Genomic DNA, 16,266 nt, shown 5'->3' with positions numbered 1-16,266 from the left:
TAAGTAGCACATTATGGACTAATGATTGGTCTGAGGCTCTTGTTAATTTACAACTGTTTTCACATGCTACTAGATGACTATGCTTTTGGGAAACGTGCCATAAAGATTAAGTACTAGCAAATAACGCTCTACTTAGTGCTTTGGGAAACCCCGCTACTGTAAAAAGACTATCATTACCATTATATTTTAGTATCGACTTGGTACTTGTACTGATACTTTTGACATCTCTACCAGATGATAAAACATTGGGGCTTTACAAAAAACATTCAGGGCTTAAGCCCAGGAAGCCCAATCCTAGTGCTGCCAATGCTTCTTGTGTTAAATGTTATAAGGGTTCCCTTTCAAGTTGGTCAGTTCAATGCTGCGACAGTTGCTGATGCTATGGGAACTCCTCCCTGTAGTGACTATCTCTGAAGCTCGTATGGAATCACAGCAAGCATAGAAACCAGAGCACAGCGCCATATCATCAGAATTTTTTTCTTTAGGGTCACGATTACATCTTTTATGCTCTGCAAGCCTGACTCATCACTTTGTCACCTTGAACTGCAATGTTCCCATAGCATCAGCATCAGATGCAGCGACTCGTTCCCTCCTTTTAGGGAACCAAGGTTACAGTCGTAACCCATATATTTTTTTTCTCATTACTATACTAGTAAACATCTTACTGTATATATATCTGATAAATACATATATATGAATGCTGGTAGTTTAGAAATATGCAGTAAATTAATAAAAATGTGTTCTATAAAATATATTCATAATTGTCATCTTACCACAAATGTCAGAGTATTCCTCAGCACGAAAGCTCTGCTCGTTCTCAATATTCTGGTTTATAAAACACTGAATGGTGGGACAGTGGACTATGAGAGCACTGCTGGCCTGACGCAAGAGACCCTCCAGAAACCTGTCAGAATATAAGACCAGAAACCTATTTAAACCAAAGACCGGAAATACTGAATTTTTAAACCAGAGACCTGAAATATATTTAAACCAGAGACCAGAAACCCATTTAAAACAGAGAGCAGAAACCCTTATAAACCAGAGATAAACCTTATAAACATAGTTCTTACTCAGATTCAGCCACTGCTCTACATAAAAAAATTACTATGCATGTTTTGTTGCTACAGTATGCCATTTTCTCCATCAAAATCATATTTCCACTTTGACAACAATATTATGCATTTGTGGACCACTGTTCTATTAAAAACACTATAGTCAACACCATTTATTGCTACCTACATAGAATGTTCATTCCCTTATGAGGTTCCCCCTTGGTGAGGATGCTGCCTTAAACTCCATGCATACTGTATGGTTTTGGTCACGATTGTGCAGTTTGAGAAAATGTTGGCAAAATATTGCTTGGGATTGGGTCCCTATTTAATTTTATCAATGAACATGTCAAAACATGACATGATTGATTGCTTAGTCAATCAAACCAAATTTATGAAATGTATATTGTACACACTGACATAAAAGACCGTATATGTCATAGAGTCTGCCTTGGAATTTACCCAATATCTCAACGGGGTCATGTCATACAATCTGACAAGCAACAATCGTAAAGCATAGACAAAAAACATTACAGAAACAGTCCCTCTGCAACTGCCAACTTCTTATTACTTGCCCAGGGGCCGTATGTATAAAGCCACTTAGAGGAAAATTTTTGTCTTAAGTGTGTCGAAATTCTAAAAATTACGTAATTTGACTCTTACAGACTTAATACATGTGATTCATAAAGGTTCTTAAGTGTTAACACTTGGTCTCAGCTCCTAAATTGTTTAAGAGTGCTGGAGAGGTATCCTAACCTAGTTAGGAGTAGCACAATGTATTCCACTGAGACAACAAACTCAGCAAACAAAGATACAATGTGTTGGACTTGGAAAGTGGAATTTGGGCAAATGTGTTTTTGTAGTTGAGCGAAATGAAATCTATCAATATAATTTTTTAATTGCAGCACATTTTTTCATTTAATGAATACATTGAAACTCCTTGTTGTGAATTAAGCATTTGAAAAATGTGATGGGCTTCATGCCTAAGCTTTCAGAGGGTTGCAACAACTAATTAATAAAATCTAAATTTCACTCAAATTCTAAAAATCAGTGATGAAAATAATCAACAATGAATTCAATTATGATTAGTTGAATATCTTTGTGCTAGCACTGCAACCTCCATCAGTGACGCCACTTTACAGTAGAGAAAGCCTGTTTCTATGGGAAAAAAATTAATTTGAAAAATGGTACAGAGTTGCATCTCAAAAGAGCCCAACCCAAACACTATATAAAACTCTTAATAAGCTCATATTTTTGTGTGGGGTGTCAGATACTTTGACAGATTTCTGAGAGCTTGAAAGATGTTTAAGCCCAGCTCATAATTTATATTTTACTGATTTATTTTTATTTGTAAATATTATCAATTCAAAGTCATTCAAGTTTCAATTGCCATTTTGCAAGACAACTGTCCAAAACAGCAAGCAAGTTATAACTTCAAATAGGCCAAAAATAAATAAATACATGAATAAAATAAAAGTAGGCTTACTTCATGGAGTGAAGTAACCAAACGGAGTGCCACAATAAAATATTGTTATAACGTTGAACGTCAAATTCATCACTAAATTGAACTGTGTTTAATGGAAATCTTATATGTAACTGTAATGGAATTAACAGTTTGGTTTATTATCATTTCATTTCATGATTTATATTGTACTTCTAACCCTAACCCTAAATAACCCTAACCTAACCCTTCTTCTAATTATATTTATATTGCAAGATTTTGCCTTTTTTTTTTTTTTTTTTTTGTAGCCTTCAGTTTGCACATTGTTTGAGGACAACATTCGGCAAGATATGGAATAATGTTTTTAAATAAAGGAAATAAAATGTGGCTTTCTCGTTTGATCAATCAAAGAATGAATCAACAGAAAATAACCTATTATCAAAATATTGTTTTATGTGTTGTTTTAAATCATGAGTGATTTACTGATGTCATACATGACCAGGGGCCATGTGTATAGCCTTAAGTGCCTTAAATTCTAAGAATGATGCAATTTTACTCTTAGTTCTAGACTTAAGAATAAGTGAAATTCATAAAGGTTCATAAGTGTTTAGACTTGGTCTCAGCTCCTAAATTGTTAAGAGTGCTGGAGAGTCATCCTAAACTAGTTAGGAGTAGCACAATAACTGTGTTCAGTGGCGACAACACACTCTACAACAAAGAAAGAATGTGTTTGACTTATGACAGTGGAATTTGGGCAAATGTGTTTTGTAGTTGAGCAAAATGAAATCCATCAGTATCATTTTTTTAATGGCTTTTTTTTTTGTTTTCATTTATTGAATACATTGAAACTCATTGTTATGAATTAAACATTTGAAAACTTTCCATTTTGCAAAATAACGTCGGGAATGACAAAGCGAGTCATTATTACTTCAAATAGGCCAAAAAATAAAAATAAAATAAAAATAAAAAAGGCTTACTTCATGGAGTGTGCGCCAATGCCTCTCATCCTAGTGCTATGGTAAAATATTGTGTTTACCTGAAATCTTACATGTAGCTGTAATGGGATTACAACAATTTGTTTTATTATCATTTCATTCCATGATTTAAATAGTCCTTGTGGAGAAATTTTGTTTTTATAATGTGAAAAGCATATGTAATTTATATTGCAAGACTTTGCATTTTAATTTTTTCATTGTTTAAGGACAACATTTGGCAAGATATGGAACAATGTTTTAAAATACAAGAAATTAAATTTGGCTTTATCATTTGATTAATCAAATCATTAATCAACAGAAATAACCAATTTCAAAATATTGTTTTATAATGCGTTGTATTAATTCATGAATAAATGAATGGTGCCCTTACAGGCTCACTATTATCTGATTCAGTGTTTAAGGGTGGCCATTTTTGGGTCGACATCATTGTAGTCCTTGTTTCACAACACTTAAGTGTCACATTAGTCAGCACTTTAGAATCAGTCTTAGACTTTGCTGAAAGTTGCTTTTAGCATCTTTATAAAAAGCTCCTATTCTCACGCAAGTCCTACTCTTTGCTAAGAATTTCTCGACACTTAAGTCAAAGCTTAAGGCTATTCTTAAGAGCATTTCTGAGAAGTTTTATACACACGGCCCCAGATTTTTAAGTGTTAAACTGAGTACAAATTCCACATATTGTCTCAATCAATATGATGTCATAAAACTGCAAGCATAATAATGGTTCACTTGAAATTGCATGTCAGCTATATATTTTTAACAAAAAATATTCATCACATGGGAATCTAAAAATAAAATGTTATGCTTGTAGTGCTTGTGCCATTTTACTTTTAGCCAAAGCCACTTACAGTGCATTCAAGGTATACAATTAATCAATTTCAGAGTTCCTTAGGAATCAAACCCATAACCTTGGCGATGCTAGCCCCATTTGAGTCACAGGAACCACCCAAATAACAAGGTCATGAGGTCTTACCAGTTTGTATAGAGTGTTGTGATGGTCTGAGCTCCATATGAGTCCAGCGGTTGCGTCTGCTGCAGCAGCACACTCTTCACCAGCCGTGATACATCAATGTTGATGTAGCAGCCAAGACTGTGCAGAGTGGTGACATATGCTTGAATCCCAGCCAGTAGATCAGAGGGTCTGGCAATATCCTGATTGCTCTGGTTATAACTGGCCATTTGAACAATCACCCTGGAAATATTTATCCGTTAGGCTTAGGTAATGCTGACTGAACAAATTAGTGCTACAGGTAATGCTTAATGAGCGGGCCAATTTTTTTAAACATGAACATTTTAGTCATTAAAATTGACTTAATTGGTCTAAACTAAAGGAAGCCTCAAAAGACCTCACAAAAAGTTCATGGGCCTAATTCATGTATCCACGTTAGGTGCTGTGTGTTACAACCTTAAGCTGTGCCTTATCCAATTTTTTGTGAGCGTTAAAGTGTAATTTTGTGCCAGGGTAACACAACTGGACATGGGTGGGAATGCTTGTTCTATCAGCTTGTGTTATTTGGGTGTGTGTGCCTCACATCTGTGCCACTACATGTTGCATGTATGCATTTTTTTTTTTTTTTTTTTGTGTTCCGGTCGGAAGGTTATTTCCTATCAAAACCACAGGTAACCGGAAAATTTAAATGCTACTGAATGAAAGGTGAGTAGGTGGCTTTGCATCTGTTTGAATGCATTCGAACCGATAAGCGTTTACACTTTGAGCCCAATGTGGTCACATACCTGTATATATACTACTCTACCATTTATTTAAAAGTTTTGAGGTACTGCCCTTCAGCATTATTTTATCAAAATTCATCATTTCAGGCATAATTCATCATATTTCAGGAGCAATTAACCAATTATGATCAATTGCCCTTCAATTCAGTCTAACAGACTCAGTCGGCATACTCTGGTGAGCATGATCAATGGCCACTTAAAATATGAAACCGTATTTTGTATTATTTTCATTAAAAATACATTTTTGTCTTCATGACAATGGGATTATTTATTTGCATACACTATTGTGATAAACTCGCAGCATCACGAGTCTCTGTGTCAATGTGAAACTGTGCCTGTCACAAAAACTTGGTCACATTTTTATATTGTTATACTGTATATATTTTCGGATTCTGGAGATAAAAAAATGTGTATGCATCCTAGATAAACTTCAGAAGGTAATATTTCTTTGTGAGAAGATGTGAGTTGCGACAATTTTTAATTAGACGATTTGAAGGTCATTTGATTTACTCACATCTCTCACAACAGAGAGCAACATTCAAACTTTTATTCTTATAAATGTTAATTAAACCACGTATTATGCAGCAGTTCCTCAAAGTTACCCGCCAAATATCGACTCCAGTAACTTTGGTATGTATTTTCTTCCTCAATAAACCACATCCTTAACATCAACAGTGTAAGCTTAGACTGTTGAGCTGCGCCCCACAGTTTGAAAACTGCTGATTAAGAGAATTGATATGCCATTTATGCAGTGCACTTTGATCAGTTTCCAGGTCATGGGCTGAAGGACAGAGGAGCAAAGAAATGAAAAAGCATCATTTTGAGTATTGAGAAGCACCCCTAGACTTTAAAATGTATGGGCCGGGGGGCCTGGGTAGCTCAGCAAGTAAAGACGCTGACTAACACACCTGGAGTCGCAAGTTCGAATCCAGGGCGTGCTGAGTGACTCCAGTCAAGCTTCCTAAGCAACCAATTGGCCCGGTTGCTAGGGTGGGTAGAGTTACGTTGGGTTAACCTTCTCGTGGTCGCTATAATGTGGTTCTCGCTCTCGTGGGGAACGTGGTGAGCTGTACGTGGATACCACGGAGAATAGCGTGAGCCTCCACATGCGCTACGTCTCTGCGGTAACGCGCTCAACAAGCCACGTGATAAGATGCGCGGAGGCAACTGAGATTCGTCCCCTGCCACCTGGGTTGAGGCAAGTCACGACACCACCACTAGGACTTAGAGCGCATTGGGAATTGGGCATTCCAAATTGGGGAGAAAAGGGGAGAAAATAAAAAAAATGCATGGGCCACCACTGCCTGCAACTGACTAGCAAGGTTCATGGCTGTAAAGTAACTAAAGACTATTGGCTATTACAAAAAAGTGGAAGGTCACTTAAATATGTCCCTCCCATAAACTTCCTGTTTCAAAGGGACATAAAATCACAGGACATAAAACTGCACTTGACAAGGCATTTTATGTGGTCTTTAAGGCAGGATGTGAGAATGAGATGAATTTTCAACAAACTCCAACAATCTAGACCTATGCACAAACTGTATACTTTAATAGTAAATAGCTGAAAAGCGATCAATACTTGGTAAGTCTGATCTCCAGCTGTGAAAGCAGGAACTCTGATGGTATGATGATGTGTTTGAACACTGTGAAGTCAGTGCAACTACTGTAGGAGGCACACAGCTCTGTGAGTGTCTGGTGCATCTTATCCAGACTGAAAGAGAACAGAGACAAAACTACAGCTTAGTGCTGAACTAGAGAAAAACATAATTCTAACACCAGTGAATATTTCTCGCAAAAAGTTTAATTTTGAGTCAGCTTGTATATAGGCACAGACCTTAAAATACTGGCAACAAAAAAAGCTGTTGAACATTTCCATTTAATACGTTGACCCAGTAGAGGGGCATGGTGTCACAAAAGATGGCCAGGGCCGTCATTAGGGGGCAGTTTTTGTAGCATAAAAATAAGTTCATACAAATTACATATCCACTTCATATGCGAGAACCCAGATCAATAAACTCAAAACTACCCTGTACCATCTTGACTGTGATGAATTAAGCCAGGTTCAAGCATATGGTAAGACAGTTGTTTCCATGTGGGGCTTGATGTCACAATGGGAACCTGCCATTAATCACCCTATTTGTGGCTTTTCAGCTAAATTTTAACAGTTAAAATTATTAAACAGAAAACGATTAATAAAAATAACATTCAAAATTAACAAATTATTGTTTTGAAAACACATAATTAATACATTGTATAAATGTATAAAATGTAAAACATATGAGGCAACTGTGACAACCTGCCCCGACCTGACATTTATGAAATATACCCTTGTCCTGAGAACACAGTTCAACCTTTCAGTTACAATCTATTTTCATTAGGCTATATACTTGCCATGTAAAAATGGTTAACATGAAAACTGTTGCGTTAAGTTTAAATGGTTTTGTTGAACTTGGAATTATGTCAATGTTTTTGATCCAACTGACTTACAATGTATGGACAAAACACCTCATACATCATTCAAAATATCTTGGTTTGTGTTCCGCATAATAAATAGAAAGTCATAGAAGGTTGAAATGGCATGAGGGTGAGTAAATTATGAGAGAATTATATTTTTTGGGGTAAACGATTCCTCTAATAACTTTTAGCGACTTGACAAGGTTACATGCAATTTCTATGTTTTGCAGTATTTCTACACTATCTTCATGTTGAGAAGACAAACTTTTGTACATATTGGTGAAAGCTTTGCCTTTAGTTCAGTACTTTTAGTTCAGTACTTTTTTTAGACTGGGCAGTTCCCATCAAACAGCACTTCAGTTCTACTAAATAACAAGCTATATATGTGCTGGTTTGGAAAACAGGCGTTACTTCATCGTAAAATAACATGCAGTGTTAGTCAAGCTGATCTTAAGTGAGCTTAACATTATTTGGAAACCGAGCCCTGGTTGGATTGTTCTCATACTGGTGTTGTGACTTGTTACATACTTCGTGATGATGGCTCTGTCCTTCCTGTGGCTCTCTGTTCCTGGTTTGTCTTTGGGCACGTCTCCTTTCTTTGCTACGGGTTTCTTCAGCTTTTTATTGCGTGCTGTACTGATGGTCTCAGCACTGTGTTTGGCCAATAACTAAAATACAACAACACCACAATGCTGAGAAATGCTACACATTGTTTCTGATTTTTATCTCAATGAAGCAGCACACTGTAAAAAATCATTGGGTATTTGTTTTGTTTTTCAATAAATATCTAAACATATTTAAAACCAGATAAATTCACCTCATAAGTCATTTTTATTTGCAGCGCTTTTCACAACACACATCGTTTAAAGCGGCTTTACAGAAAATCATGCTGTAACAGAGTAAGGAAGCTGTAATATCTGTAATGTCTTAAAGTCATCATTGTGCGGTTTAAATGAATGTAGATTATGCCTTAAATTATTTGTTTTTAGGCCCCCAGTGAGCAAGCCAAAGGCAACTGTGGGAAGGAACACAAAAGTCCACAAGATGTTAGTTTATGGAGAAAAATAACCTAGGAAGAAACCAGGCTCACCTGAGGGGCCAGTTCCCCTCTGGCTAAACAGCATAAATATATTGCCAGTATTAGTTATCTATATGTAATACAAGTCATGGTTTAATATAGTAAACTGAGTAGATGTTGGTTCAGTAAGGGTTAAATACATTTCTGGTACCTTCTCATGTAGGTTACACTGTTCAGCACAGATCTCCAACACAACTGTACAAGCCTGACGAGCGATTTCCTCCAGGAATGTCACACACAGCTTCAAACTCTGCTTCTCCAGTTCGTCAGTCTATTAATGCACACGAACACACACAGGAAGTAGGCATAAGTTAATCAGCACTGAAACTTGTAACGATAATGGCAATGACAGGCAGATGATGATGATGAAGTGTTGAACCCAAGTGCAGTGTTTATTTACATCGATGTGAGATCCAGAAACCGTGAACAGAAAACAAACATGGACATGACTACCAAACAACATTACATAAACAAAACGTGGTGACTTGACGTGGCTACATGGCATGACATGGTAACATGGTACGGCAGGATCCTGACTTGGCCATATTAGGTGTGGATGCTGACTCGTTGGCCGTGGCAGGCGTGAGTGCTGGCTCGTGGAGCGGAGGCGGGCCTGGGCCATGGAGCGGAGGCGGGCCTGGACCTGGCGTGGCTGTGACATGGCATGGCGCCGATTCAGGATCCAGGGCAGAAGGTGGTGCAAACTCTATGACCATGACGTGGGACCCTGGCTCGGCGACCATGACGTGGGACGCTGGCTCGTGGAACGTGGCAGACTTTGTGGGAGTGCTGAGTCCCTCATCAGCCACTCCCACAGTGAAAGGTGAACCGCTCAGCAACAGGGCATAGTCCATGAACTGAGCCAGAGTCCATTGGATTTTGCCTCCAGGCATCATGGAGCTGACCGGCTCATTTAGCCCAAAACTGAAAAAGCTGACTTGACTTCCAAAAAACATTACATACACACAATACCTGACCCAAGTCAATGGCAAACATGAGGGCTTAAATACACAGACATGGGTAACAAGTAAACAAGACAACCAATCACAAGACTGAACTAATAATAAGACAATGAACCAATGAAAACAAGACACATGAACAGGATATCACATGACCAGGAACACATGAGGAAACAGGAAATCACATGACATTAAACCACATGACCTGAACAGGAACTAAACTTAAAAATAAAAGACATGAAAACAAGAACAAAACACATAAATGTGACAAAACTACAGAAACACATGCATTAGTTTTACGTTTTCCATTTATATTTCTATCCATGTTTTGAACCTACTTTTTAGACTGTTGGTCACAGTGCTAATATTGTTAATGAAACTGAATAAAAAACGTCAACAGTAATTCAACCTGTCTTCATTAAACATGAAAATGCCACAAGATAGCAATAACACTAGGTGTCCATGAGAAATTTAACATTGTTAAAACTTTAAATTATATCCGTTAATGCCATGGTACTCAACAGGAAGCCTGCTTGATTTTGTCATTAAATAAAATATAGTCAGTGTGTATGAATTTTTGTGTGAATTTCCAAGAGCAATTGCAGTATTTCTCAGCATATCAGGATTATAGGATTGCCTGAGGAGTAGATGTGTGTGCGGCTCACTCGCAATAACTTTTCTATATTTACTTTTCAAACCTCAATGTTCTTAGCTTTTTAGGTAGCATTTGTTTGACAAACCTTTGTGCTTCTAAAATTAGACGATATGTCCAAAAAGAAGGGCAAACAGGTTGAAAAGGATAGTGTAGGCACTTAACCACCTGGTGCTATCGTCACGCTAGCCGAAATTTGCACACTTCATGATGAACTCAGAGCATCTCTTGCAGCAGACTTTGAAGTATCTTTCAAAATTTTGGCAACTAAGCTGGACAACATTCAATCTGCAGCAGCAGATCATGATCAATACTTTGTGTCTCTCGAGTTTAACGCTACAGAGGTTGGTCAGCATCTTGAGCAACTTGAGGCCACATGTTCTGTGCTACAGAAGGATAACAAGTGGTTGGAGGTTAAAGTTTTAGACCTTGATGGTTGTAGCTGATGCCAGAGCGGTGTTGTCAGCCCTCAGGTTCTATCTTCAGTGGCTAAGTTGGATAGAGCTCACCGTAGCCTTGCACCCAAACCTGCCCTGGGGCAGAGACCATGGTCTGGCATTCTGCGATTTCATCGCTTCCAAGGGAAGGATTTGGTCTTCAGCAAATCTCACAGAAAGGGTGATCTAATGTACCAAAGCTAAAGGTTCTGTATCTACGAGGATTATAGCCCTGATGTTCTAAAGCTGCGTGTCAAGTATAAAGACGCTATGACTGAAATTTACAAACAGAGATTTAAGCCTGCTCTCCTCTACCCAGGTAGTCAATCAATAATGTTTATTTCTATAGCACATTTAAAAACAACACGTTGACCAAAGTGCTTTACACAGGAGAAATAAAAAATAAAGCATCATGCAAACACACACAATAACTACAAGAATAAATATAGTTCAGTTAGGTCAACTCTCGGAGATTTTTATTGATTATAATGACAGTGAAGTAAGCTTAGTCTTGGTGGACTTGATCTGCTTTACGCATGCTGCTGCTGCTTGACATGAGTCAATATGCTGCTGAGACAGAAAAGACATGCTGCTGCTACTGTACCAACACCACGATAAAGTCCCCGTAAAGCAGATCTAGACATGTGGTGCTGGGGAGGTTGAGGGATAACACTACACATACTGCGCTGCTGTAGCCATTTCCCGGTGTATTGGGCGAGGTGAGTAGCAGCTTTATATATTTTGACACAAGGGAAAAGCTTTGACTGGGTTCGTAGGACGATGTGCACCTGTAGAGTTTCCTAACTGAACTTGTCAATTCAGTTAGGACAACTCTCTGAGATAGATTAAAGATTTTTATTGATTATAATGACAGTGAAGTAAGCTTAGTCTCGGCAGACTAGATCTGCTTTACAAATGCTGCTGCTGCTGCCTGACATGAGTCAATATGCTGCTGCTGTTGGCACAAAAACATGATGCTGCTGAGACAGAAGAGACAAGCTGCTACTACTGTACCAACATCAAGATAAATTTCCCCAACAGTTATATTAAAGACAGATAATACGGCAAACAAGCAAGGTCTCACCTGTGCCCTCTCCCCCAAGCAGATCAGACTGACAGACGTGGGCTGCAGTGAGGTGGATTTCAGTCACGAGTAGCTCACCATGTATCCCTAAATGTGTTCTCAATGGGTTTATCTAGTGACCCTGAAAAACTGTGTATGAGTGACTATAACTAAATTACTAAGTTAACTATGAGCAACATGTGCCCTGTAGAGTTTCCTAAATGAACTTAATTGTCATTTCAGTTAAGACAACTCGATTTAGCTTAAAGATTTAAGCTGATGCAAGATAGTGGAGTAGGCTTGGTCTTGTCGACTGATCTGCTTAACGCCTGCTGCTGCTTGACATAGTCAATATACTGCTGCTGTGATTTATAAAACTGTCCTCCAGTGCATCTGCTGTGACTGTAATTTAAACTTAAATATTAAGGCATGCATTAAAAAGCTCATGCTGGGGATTAATAGTACAGGAAACTCACGAGTAAAGGGTAATTGACTTTACTTTAAATGACTTTACCTGTTTTGCCTGACTGCAAAGTATTGCTGCTGCATAAACCACTGACAGCTGGGATGCTGAAGCCAGAATAGACGCTGAGTGAAGTCTTTGTGAAGTCGCAGCGATCCGATGGGAAAGCCGGGCAGCAGCATGGTCACCCAGCAAACACAGAACGTTCCCGTAACGTTAACATTTGGTTCCTTTTTGTTTTTGGTTTTTTTTTTAAACCAATTCCTAACATTCTAGGAACGTTCTTTAGGTTCTATTTTTTGAATGTTCCCAGAACATTGCAGCGAGGTTTTTGTGTGACAATAATAAGAACCTACACAGAACGCTCCCTAATGGTTATTTTTAGGTTTTATTTTTATAACCATAAAGTCATCTTCCCAGAACGTTGCAGGAAGGTTTTTTTGTGACAACCTAAAAAGAACTTATACAGAACATTCTCTAATGGTTATTTTTAAGTTTTATTTTTTAACCATAAACTAACATTTTATTAAGCACGCGTTTTATTCGGGCATCTGCCAAATAGCTTTTTTGCGCCCTTGAATGGCACTGTGAGAAGAGGATGCAACTCAAAAGGTCGTTCCTTTTTGTCCCTCACGAAGGGCCATTCCACAAGACTGCTAGCGAAGGGTACATTCATACAGTAATGCCATGTTCCCTTCAGAGTGCCCAGATCAAGAGCTCTGTCCTTCAGAGTGAATAGGGCATAGGGAGGATCACTTTCGATTGGAAATCTCCCTTGCTCTATTTAAATCTGCTGAATTTAAAAATTAACAGTCATTCCGGTAGAGTAACTCACATTTGTCGATTCCTCAATAAATAATTGCGTCTAGATGTGAGATTCAATAAATGTTACTGATTTGATAAAGACTTAACTCATATAAACTAAAAGAACATGAAGAGTGTAACCGAGATGTTTTTTGAGTATTGACTACAAATGAAGAGAAGCAGGCATATCTGCTAAAATGTACACATCAGTGGTAAGAAATGACTCATATGTAAGCCCTTTAAGGTTAATTAAATGTTTATTCAATTTTTAATATCTGTCAATACATTTCTGATTTTAAAAACCCTCGACTGTGTTGAAGTCATTGGTTATTTGGAATAATTTACTTCAATATCTGCATATTAGCCTAATGTCCGGTGTTGAGGTAATGCAAAAATGCTCAGTTTTCAGTATGAAAATATCCGTTCTGGGATCCAAAAGCTAACTTTCCCAGAACATTCTGGGAACCAAGAATTGTTAGCTGGGCATTCGAAGAAGCTTATATTATATAATAGGATATACTGTACATTCCACTGTCTATCTATAATGACCTTAAGATTTCCTTAGTAAAACTCTCTCTTTGCAGGTTTGTGAATAGGTTTTAAGCAAAAACTCTTAGCTAGGAACTCTTGGTAAGATAAAAATCTTTGTGAATACGGGCCCTCAATTGTAAACCATAAAACAGGCTTTTGACACACTTGGGTACCTATTTGCACTTGTTTACTAACCAGGTTTCCTGTTTTGCTAGTTTCCTTTCCATTTTTTTTTTCTGGCAATAAAGCCAGCAAATGGTTAACTAACTCCTTATTCATAATGTATTGGCTGATTATTTAACCGAACAAATGTAAAAGAACTTCATTATTTACTTTGACCACAAGGCTAAAATTTTCTGTTAGTGTTTTTTTTTTTTCTTGCAGAACCGTCCAGAATGTGATTATCAAAAAGAAAACGTAGCTTTTACTAAAAGATCTATTATGTGCATAGTCTGTCTGACTTTTATTCGTTATTTTGCTGCCCTGCTGTCTTTTACTTTTGTTCCTCCTTCCTCCATTTTTTGTATTGACAATTGACAACTGACTAATGTCTCAAGGGCATGAAGTTAGATTCTATTACCGTATTTTTTTTTTACACATTTGTTCTGTCTTGAGATGTCTGAGGATGGCAGTAATTTAGGTTAAAAAAAGTTCATGAGGTTATGTAACCAAGTGATGTGAAAATTATAGGAGTTAGGAAACTTGCTGGTTCAAATGGTAAAGTGCCTCCTAGTGCTGGTATTTTTGTGGTTTTGGGGTGGGATTGTCTTTTCTTTTCTTTTTTGGCCTCTAACTATCCTCATGTCATTTTTGGATGCAAACTTTTTCAATGTCCTTTTTGTCCTTCTGTGTTACAAGCATGGGTGCCGGTTGTCGGGGGTTGTCACTTTGGAGCCCTGTCATATTCATAACCAGTGGCGAATTCTCAGGGCCAGCAAAGATGATCCAGAGAAATGGGATGCACCTGAGCTAAATTTCAAGTGTTATAGCAAAGGGTCTGAATACTTATGTCAATGTGATTTTTCAGTTTTTTATTTTTTTAATAAATTTGCAAAGTTATCAAAAATCTGGTTTTGCTTTCTCATTATGGGGTATGGAGTGTAGATTGATATGAAAAAAAAAGTATAATTTAAAGCATTTTAGCATAAGGCTGCAACATAACAAAATGTGAAAAAATGAAGGGGTCTGAATACTTTCTGAATGCATTGTAAACCAAACATACTACACAGGTCGAAGTCTGAGTTTGACTCCTGTGTGACAAAGTTTATGCTAGTATTTTGATGTTTGAAATAAATGACAGGTAACAAAATAACTCTGTATTTTCTTTATAACACAATCAGATTTGACTTTTGTTTGACTGAGCATTGTCATGTTTCACAGTATATTGCAGTGGCTAATTCTCAGGGCCAGCAAAGCCAATGACTGCTGGCCTAACATGTCAAATAAATAAATATTTTTCATCCTTTCATTCTCAATCACCTTTTTGCCTATGTATTTTTAATCGCTTTCCACTCTTAATTAATCTACAAACAAATAGAGAAAAATGAAAAGTTTATCCAGTCAGAATTTATTCCTTGATGCTTACAAGCGAAGCCTGACAACTGTTTCACAAATCACATGCCCAAAGCCGAGCTCGTTAGCAGAAGCAGCGCGTGAGATTGAGCTCCACCCCCTGAAGCATAAATGCTAGCACTGCAGCACTGTTTATCAGTTGGGTTGCTTGGAGACATCTCTAATGAAAGTCAAACCCCTGCTAAGCTAACGGGAGCGTTGCAGTTTTGTTTCTTAAACGTCATCTTCTGAATATCGGGGAATGGAATGCATTTATGGTCGGAGATATCAAGTATGAATATCCCACATCCAACTTGAATGGAACAAAGCATAACCATGTACCCTGACGAAATGAAATTTATTGCAAGCAACATTTAAATTGCAAATATTATTAGATAGATTTTTCCAGGTATTATAGACCTCCTTGGTAGATTCATATGAAAAATTATGATTTATGAATGTCTGTTCGGGAGATGTCGATTTCACAAAACAGTCATGCTGCAGTTAAAATTAGGCTTGCTTGAGCATTAAGTGTTGTTTCAAGTTCTGGCTTTCGTGCGTGGATGTGTTTTTAAAATGTCAATTGGTATTATTAGTTAGCTGTGACATCATGTATGATGCCCAAAGGCATAGGGTGTCTTATTCATTATGAAACTGTGTTTTCTTAAATGGCATGAATCACACTGAAGGCCTAGACTTTTAATGTACGGCCCGCCACTGTTCATAACACAACCCTTTATCTAAACAACGCAACAGCACCTAATGTGCACTTAGATTTATCAGCTGGAATGTTAAGGTGCTGAATTCACCTGTTAAGCGTAACAAAGTTCTCATGTGAGAGAACTTTGTGAAACCCATCTCAGGCCATCAGACAATCTTAAAATCCACAGAGGCTGGGTAGGCCAGCTTTAGCTCCACTTTTCCTTCTAAAGGCACGGGTATACTTAGTTTTTCCACTATCCGGATCGGATCGTGCCAGGTCGACTGTGTTGCCTTTTTTGACCGCGAGCGAATATTAATGTTTTGTGATATTCTATTAGTATAGTCAACGACTGGGTGCA

At 37.7% G+C, this 16,266-nt stretch overlaps 1 protein-coding gene across 2 annotated transcripts in view; it reads right to left on the bottom strand.

The window, feature by feature from the left end:
• The window catches only part of nckap1l (NCK associated protein 1 like), a 165,353-nt gene that overhangs the window by 67,244 nt on the left and 81,843 nt on the right, over positions 1 to 16,266 (bottom strand). For both annotated transcript variants that reach the window (XM_051672270.1, XM_051672271.1), the window contains 5 exons: positions 8,897 to 9,016; positions 8,196 to 8,335; positions 6,793 to 6,924; positions 4,456 to 4,674; positions 774 to 904 (listed from right to left, as the gene is read on the bottom strand). In XM_051672270.1, coding sequence (XP_051528230.1) covers positions 774 to 904; positions 4,456 to 4,674; positions 6,793 to 6,924; positions 8,196 to 8,335; positions 8,897 to 9,016 — 742 coding nt within the window. The remainder of the gene's footprint in view (positions 1 to 773; positions 905 to 4,455; positions 4,675 to 6,792; positions 6,925 to 8,195; positions 8,336 to 8,896; positions 9,017 to 16,266) is intronic.

This window comes from Myxocyprinus asiaticus, chromosome 35 (genome assembly GCF_019703515.2).
Source record: "Myxocyprinus asiaticus isolate MX2 ecotype Aquarium Trade chromosome 35, UBuf_Myxa_2, whole genome shotgun sequence".
Classification (NCBI taxonomy): Eukaryota; Metazoa; Chordata; class Actinopteri; order Cypriniformes; family Catostomidae; genus Myxocyprinus; species Myxocyprinus asiaticus.
The sequence above is the reverse complement of the archived record's forward strand: the minus strand, read 5'-3'. Positions and strand labels throughout refer to the sequence as shown.